Source organism: Monoraphidium neglectum (assembly GCF_000611645.1).
Source record: "Monoraphidium neglectum strain SAG 48.87 unplaced genomic scaffold scaffold02948, whole genome shotgun sequence".
Taxonomy (NCBI): domain Eukaryota; kingdom Viridiplantae; phylum Chlorophyta; class Chlorophyceae; order Sphaeropleales; family Selenastraceae; genus Monoraphidium; species Monoraphidium neglectum.
In genome coordinates this window covers 1-7,652 of record NW_014010680.1, presented here as the reverse complement: position 1 = coordinate 7,652, position 7,652 = coordinate 1, and the positions used below count along the sequence as shown (strand labels likewise).

At 61.8% G+C, this 7,652-nt stretch overlaps 2 protein-coding genes across 2 annotated transcripts; both read right to left on the bottom strand.

Moving 5' to 3' along the window:
- Positions 1-759: 759 nt before the first annotated feature.
- Positions 760-1,888, bottom strand: MNEG_11876 (hypothetical protein; the record flags this gene model as incomplete). The annotated part of the gene is made up of 4 exons (XM_014039653.1): positions 760-821; positions 1,017-1,104; positions 1,367-1,486; positions 1,733-1,888. The coding sequence occupies 4 exons, from the start codon at positions 1,886-1,888 to the stop codon at positions 760-762; spliced, it is 426 nt and encodes a 141-aa protein (XP_013895107.1).
- Positions 1,889-2,930: 1,042 nt separating this feature from the next.
- MNEG_11875 (hypothetical protein) lies at positions 2,931-3,320 on the bottom strand (the record flags this gene model as incomplete). The annotated part of the gene is made up of 1 exon (XM_014039652.1): positions 2,931-3,320. A coding segment is annotated over one exon (390 nt), but the record flags the coding sequence as incomplete, so codon positions are not given.
- Positions 3,321-7,652: the final 4,332 nt, after the last annotated feature.

Genomic DNA, 7,652 nt, shown 5'->3' with positions numbered 1-7,652 from the left:
TGCCATAGCACTGCAGGTGATGCCGGCTTCATACAATATGTCAGCTGGTGGTGGTCGGAAGTCCCTGCATACCAGGCCTTGAACGGTCCGTCCCACCACTCCAGCAGGCAATTGTCTTCCAGAAACTCGAATATGTGCGGCCACCTGGCAATGGGGGAGAGTACCATGGCGCAGACGGATGAGGGGGACGCCCTGATCACGCATGCACATGCCAGCCGTGTCATATTGCCGTTTTGTGTCTTCAAAGATCAAAGGCAGAAGTAGCAAATCGGCAAAGGTCTGCCTGCACCAGCGTATTCCTACTTTGCACCTGGCAGGGATGACAATGAAATCATTCTCCTTGTATTCATGAACCTGCTGCTCTTGGGTCTTGGGGTCCTGTTACTTATGGTGATGAAAAAGGGGACAGGGGGGGGGGCGAACAGGGCAAAAGCGGCAGTCCGCACTTTGTGGTGAGTAGGCAGCCGGCTGTGGCGCGGCGCATGGACGAGCACGGCGCAAACGCGCGTCCTCGCACTCAGCTCGTCGCCCCGGCGGTTGGCACTTGTACATAATGCTTGCCTTCATGGTCAGCCGCACGCGGCCCTTGAGCACCACCTGACGCCGCATGGATGAGGACGAAATTGCAGCATGGGCCCGTGGCGGGTGGTTGGAGGCCAACATATATGATGGGCGTTTGCAAGGACGCGTCTGCTCGCGGCCGCGCCCGGCCTGCACCTGCCCAGCTGTGACTCGGGCGCCGGCCCGCCGCTGCTTGCATCATTGATAGCGGCTCACGTCATACTGGTTGCTGTCGTGCAGATCACCGCTTCGCATGTGGCCTGTGATGGAGCGGAGCCACAGCAAATACTCATGGGTGAATCGATTGCGTGCGGGTGCAAAACGTGAGAGGGGCGCTTCCCTGTTGCGCTGCCCCTGGGGCGAGAAGGGCTGTTTGGGCATGCGCAGGAATGCACAGGCCGGATGCACTAACTCTCAGCTGATGATCAAGGCATTGTGGAGCAGGCCGTGCTGACCTGCTTTGGTGTAGTACATATTCACGTGCACATCCCCATGCAGCTTGAACCGATATATGGCGCCCCGCGCATCCACATGCGCCGCTACCTGTGGGGTTGCACCAAGCAGCACGCAGCTGTGCAGCGGCCACATGCAGCGTGCACGTCATTCGTGCCGGGGAAGGGAAGCAGCGCAGGCCTAGCAGGTGGCTTCGCATCACCTCCGAATGGTGCAGCATGCAGCGGTACCCCAGTGACGGCGGGGTGCGGCGCCCCACGCCCCCCTCCTGCCACCCGCTTCCAACCCACCCACCCATCTTCTAGCAGCTTCGTCAATCACCCCAGCCATGTTCACCCCCATTCAAGCACACCTGCCCATCTTCCAGCTTTGACATGTCCATGGAGGGGGCAGGCGCCTCCCTGACGTCCGGCCAGCTCAGCGCCGCCACTGGGCCCTCGAGCGCCCTGATCTCGTCACCCAAGCGCTGGATCTGAGATTGCAAGGTGTTGGTGAGGCACAGCCGCTGGTGGGTCAACCGTACACACTGACCAGCACAACTTCATGGGTCGCGTTGGGGGTTTAGGCACGACCATATGTACGTAGTATCATGTTGTCGCATGGACCCGCAAGGGCGGCCACTGGCCTGTGTTCTTCCACCCTCCCTCCAAGACACCCCTGCCCGCAAGAGAGGTGGGGGACATCGGAGGAGCACGGCAAGCGTGACCATCCCACACACCTGCTTGAGCGCCTCGAGGGGCTGCTTCGGCTTCTGGGCCGCCAGGCGGCGCGCTACGCCGAGCAGCCACACTGTGAACCACCAGAACAGCATCAGCACGAACACGAGGTGCTCGGCCAGCAGCACCTTGCCGCTCAGCTTGCCGATGCTTGACATTGCATCCGGCAGGACTTTTGGCTGCAGAGGATCTGTCGTTGGATCTATGGGTATGGACTGCTTCATGAGTTCCGCTGTGGCCGCAGCGACCCCTTCCGGCGTCAGGAGCTGGGCAGAGATAGCGGCAGTGCCGAAGAACGCCCCGACGCCCGCCGCGGCGCCGGCCATCACCCAGATGAGCCCGCAGCACATGGCGAGACACCTGGTGTTCTATATACTGCTGAGAACAACAGATGGATTTACTACTCCGGACGCCAATGCTGACCAGATCACTGATGAATTAGATCCGAGGTAATCAGCGACATTGTGTAGAAACTATCCTGTAACAATGACAATAACGAGATTCATACAAGTATGAGATCCTCACCCTCATCAAGCATGTCCGTAGCCGCGGGCCGAACGGTGCCGATAGCATTCATGTATGCTATGCAACATTAACTCCGGTTCTGCCAGTGCACTCCCATAGCGCAGACCGTGTTCTCTAGATCCACGCATGTTCACAAACCCGCTCGATGCTGACGCAGCGTACTCCCCCCACCCCCCACCCCCGCCATGCGACGCGAGGGAGTAAGGCTGCCAAGCAGCAAAAGTCGCCATTGATGCACACCTTTGAACCAGCCAAGACGTTTGGCTTGGCACAGCCGTCAGGATGGCGCCGTACGAGGGGGGAAGGGGCTTAGTGGTGAGCTGCGCTTTGCCTGGCGTGTCCGCCATCACCCAGCTCGCCACCACCAACAACTTTGGCGTTCGGGGTGCAGCAGAAACCGACATGCGTGAGTAAGTGCCAGCTACCCATCCGCGTCACAGCGCCACAGCAAGAAGCCCCAGCACTTTCACGTTTGGCGACCCATCGCAAGGCTGCAGCCACTTCTGTGTGCCCACCGCAGCTATTCAATCCCGCCCACCCCCCTCCCAACTTCTGCAGCGGATGCTCATTTTACAATTGATCCAGACGTGTTGAGAACTGGCACAGCAGCTGTCAATACGCAGGTATAAGCATAATTGCAGCAAGAATGCGCTCAACAAATGTGTGACCCCGTAGTCATGCCTGCCCACCCCCTGTCTCAAGCGGCAAGTCATCCCTTGCCCCCCACTCGTTCCAGCTGCCATCATACACCGCCCAGTTTCTGTGCCCCAGCCGCTGCAGTGCCAGCGCCGCGGTGCAGGCCGCCACCCCCCCGTTGCAGTACAACACCACCTGCCGCTGCTCGCCACCCTCAACCCCGCTGCCCTCCGTACTAGTGGTCTTGCCACCAGTCGCTGACCCCGGGAGGCTTCCTGGAAGGTCCGCCTCCGAAAGCCCCAAGCGCTCCATCAGGATCTGCCTCTGTTGCTCCAACGGCAGCAGCCAGCCTGTCGAGTCGTCGATCAGCGCGCGGCGCGGCAGGGAGACAGCCCCTGGGATGCGGCCCCCGCGGGGCCCGCGCCGCACCTGCGTGGAAAGTTGGGTGCCGGGACGAGGGTGCACACTATCAGCACGCAGTGGTTTTCTGCACGCATATATGGTTTGGTAATACCTCAAACTTGCATTTCTTAAAGGATGGACAAACATGCCGCCCTGCACACCTGGCCAACGTACTGCTCCACGTTGCGCGTGTCAACGACCAAAACGCCGAGCTCGACGCTGCTGCTCGTGCTCTGCTTGCCGCTGCCGTCGCCGCCGCCACCAGCTGCCAGCAGGGCCGCCAGCTCGTCCGCAGTCACCCGCGCCTGTGGCTGAGGTCTAGCGTTCTCGGCGTCAAATGCAGTCTGCACCTGCGAACAGATCAAAGAGGAACCCTGAGTTGGCAATCATCCAGTCAATTAGACTGCCTGCAGCCCCCACCTGCCAACCAAAAACGCCAATATATTTGTGGCCGTGGAGTCAGCAAGTCTAGTGGCAAAGGTGCAGGCGCATGCAAGGAGGGTCCGGCCATTGTTGTGGCCTGTCAGCTGCATGGCCTGCGACCAGGATACATGGATGGGGTGCATGACATGCAAGCTGTATGGGGCGAGCGCAAGCTGCGTGGGGCGCACGGAACCTGGAGGAACTGCACACGAGCTGCTGCCGCAGGTTTGCTGCAGCAGCGGTAGCAGTGGCAGCTGCGACAGCAGCGGCGGCGGCAGCAAATGCGTGCGTTTCCAGCCCCAAACTTCTGCGTGCCCTCGCACCTTGAGTGTGCAGGGCTCATAGAGCTCCGACTGGCGCCCCTCCGCCCGCCACTGAGCCCAGCCGCCCTCCAATATGAGCGGCTGCGGGTGGCCATGCACCAACAGGGCCCACCACAGCCGCGCCGCAAACATGCCATCGCCCGAGTCATACACCTAGAAAAGAAGGTGGATTATTCAGCCAGGGGGTTGGAACGCGCGGGGGTGACAGTGTGTGAGATTAAAGGCCACCAAGGGTGTTGCAGGGTGTGGGAGGTTTCAGGCGCAGAGGTTCAGGAGTACAGAGGTCCAAGGGTTGGTGTGGTTTGGCTCGGCGAGGCTGGGTGTGGGGGCAGTGAGGCCGGCACAATGCATTGGAGTCCTTGAAGCGGCGCCCTATCACAGCAGCCTGCAGCGCCGTGTCGAACGCAGGCGTCCCTAGGCAGGCCTCGAGAGCGGCGGCCCCCAAAATCCATTGTGACACGAGCGCGCCTGCCCTGCCCCGCCCCGTCTGGCCCGGCGACCCGAGCTGAACCCCGCCGCGGGCGCACCACCACGGGGCGGTCGCTGCTGACGCCCTTGGACTCCAGCATCGGGTGGAATTGGTCAGGGTCGCTCTCGAGCTGTGTACACAGGTTGTAGCAATTCCCCGTCAGGGGGGTTGAAGGAGGGGAGGGATAATTGGCAGGGCGCGGTGCCGGGGTGCGGATCTCGGGTGCGGTCCTGTCGCAGGCAATATGCGTGGCTGACGAGGGCCGCTGCTGGCAGTGAGGGGCAGCTACTGTTTGGTGGAAGATCGCAATGAAACTAGTCGTCCGAAGAAGGCGGCATGTGACGGACGATGCAGCACGCATGCGTGTGTGGCGCCGACGCGCTCGGAAGCCTGGAGTGGCTGATGCGAGGGAAGGCGGATCCAAAACGGGTCCACTCGCAGCCCACCTGCGCAGGTGCGGGCTGGCTGCTGTCTATGCCGTCGCGCGTCCAATTGAAAAAGACGGCGCCCTGCGGTCCGCATATATGAGGAAGAGGTGAGGTCAACGCAGGCATGGGTGGGCTGTGCAGTGTGGGGTGTAGAGGTGAGCAGAATCTGGTAGCCTGGATAGCTGACAGACACGCTGTGACACACAAGCTATGAGGATGCGTATGGGTCAGGTGGTGGGACGCCGCAGCTGCTTGGAGAGCAGACCCAGTAACAGTGGTGCCCCAAGTCTTGCCCTGCGCCTTACCTTCGTGCCCTGGTGCCATGCACACACGAAACAACATGCATGATGGTACCCACGTCCATTATACATGCACGCATGCACGCATGCACGCACGCATGCATGCATGCATGCATACGAACAAAAGCGATTATGGTACCTGCACGTTCCCGTGCAGTGCATGGGCACATCCACACACACATGCACGTGCAAACACACGCATGCACACACACACACATGCGCGTGCGCGCGATTATACGCCGACAGATGCACACTGATACACACACACCCACTCTCTCTCACAGGGATGTGGCCTTCCAGGTAGTCATCATAGCCTGACAGGTAGGACGATTTTTCCTCACCAGGGCCCACTCCAATGGTTTCCACACGCCCCCTCACGTCCAGAATGGCCACGTCCTGGTACAGGAATGTGTTTGGCGCGCCGTGCGCGGCTGCTGTTGCATAGCTGGGCATAGGCGCCGGGGTGGCGGGTCCGGGCAGTGATCGAGCCTCAGGGTGTACTGTTTGTGGGAGAATCGCTGCGTCTTGTCTGGTAGACGTCACTGATGAAAGCCCACCTCCAAATGTGCTGCCAGCCACTGCGTTGTGACAATAGGGTCGCCTCGACTGTCTGCCAATGTGGCGGCAGCAGGTACGCCCCTGCTCAACCGCTGCGCACCCGACCCCTGCACCATGCGGTGCTTGGGCGAGCGGTGTAGAGGCCAGGCAAGTGTAGGCAGGTGACTTCGCACTCCTGCAAATGAGGCTGCTCGCATCATCGCCGGTCTCCCGCAGATCCGCGAGCGATCAGATCATGTGATGGAGGTTAACAAACAGACAAGAAGCACAAAAGCCTTCCGCATCTCCACCCCCACCCGGCTGGGATGGCCCCACTCATGGTGGCGTAGGTCACTCGCCCTCACTTAGTGACACCGTGGGCTGCGGCATCGTGTCAAGCCAAGCATGCCTCAACCTAGCCGCACGGATTCAGTGCTGCGACGCAGGCGCTGTAGTTGACTGGACACCGCTGTCACTGCGAGTACACAAAACTGGTGGAAAGGCAGACCAAATGCTGGGTGACTGGGGCTAGATTGACCTGTTGGTGCCTCATTACCGTAACGCCTATGTCTGTGAGCCCGCCGCAGGCGACTGGATCATAAGCGACGGATCATAAGCGACGTCAGTTGTTCAGATTTTATAAATTTACAAATTTAGACAGGGGTCCGTGCCCAGCAACAGCAACTGTCCAGAATCGAACAGGGCGCAGCGCAACCGAGAGGTTGCCTTGTGCACACGCGCCGCACGGGCGCCCGACAGCGGCGCACATCCCAAGAGCAATGAGATGCGACCCGCGCAAAAACAAAAGCGCTGGCTTCTCTGCAGGAGCCGAAAAACAAGGGATGGTGTCAAGCAAAAGTAAGCTGGACGGCTGTTCAGCGACAGGCCCGACGCCGAAACGACAGGGCACACACGCCCACAAACTTTTCGTGCATGCGACGAAGCATAAGCGACTTTCTAGCAGACCGCGTTCGAAAGGTAAAGGCTGTCGGAAGAAGAACAGCCGGGGCCTGTGCCGCGGCGCCGCGTTGCACAAAGGGGAAGATTATAGGCAGAACCGCCAAGGGCATGCGGTCAGTGCAGCGCGGGGCGAGGGGTGGAGCGGCGCTCGATGCCGCCCATGGCCGCTCCCAGGCCCCCCGTCGCGCCGAGAGGCACAACGGCTCGCGCGCATTTTGGTCATGGCACAATATGGATGCAACAAGTCACACCGAGCAGCCATCATTGGACTGGAAACGAGGCATCGGCGAAGGGAGCCGTCTGTCGCTGGGCGCGGCTGGGTTTGCAGGGTGGCGACAGGCCGCGGCTGGCCTCGGCCCGCCTGACCTTTTGGCAAACGGTCATCCAACGGACGCGACTGGGGCTCAGAAGCAAGCTAGGGGGGGCGTGCGGCCCGCCCGCCGCAACCAGCGGACGCCCCTGAGCCGCCCCAGGGGCACCCGCGCGGCCTCGCGGGCGTGGCGCCGCTCGTGCCCGTCCCCTCAAGGGGCGCGCCCGCGAGCGGCGCCCTGAGCTGCGGTCCCGCAAATGCGGCTTCGCCGCACCCCCCGCATCGCGCCGCATGCCCCGGAAGGCCGCACGCCAGGCTGGAACGCGCAGTGCCTGTGCTGATCAAGCTGTGCCGGCGACCGGCCCGCCCCGTCGAGCGCGCCGCGCAGCCGCCGCGGCAGGGGCCGGACGACGCGGGCCCGCCGGCCGGACCGCGCGCGTCACCGGTCCCTGTCGCGCACCGCGGCCACGAGGCGCTTGATCTGGTCCTCGGTCTGCTCGCAGGATGGGGCCAGCGTGAGGTAGTGGTCGTTCATGGCCAGAGCGTTGGGCGGCAGCTCCACCAGGAACCAGGGGTCCTGCGGTGACGTCATGTTGAGGGGGTGGGAGGG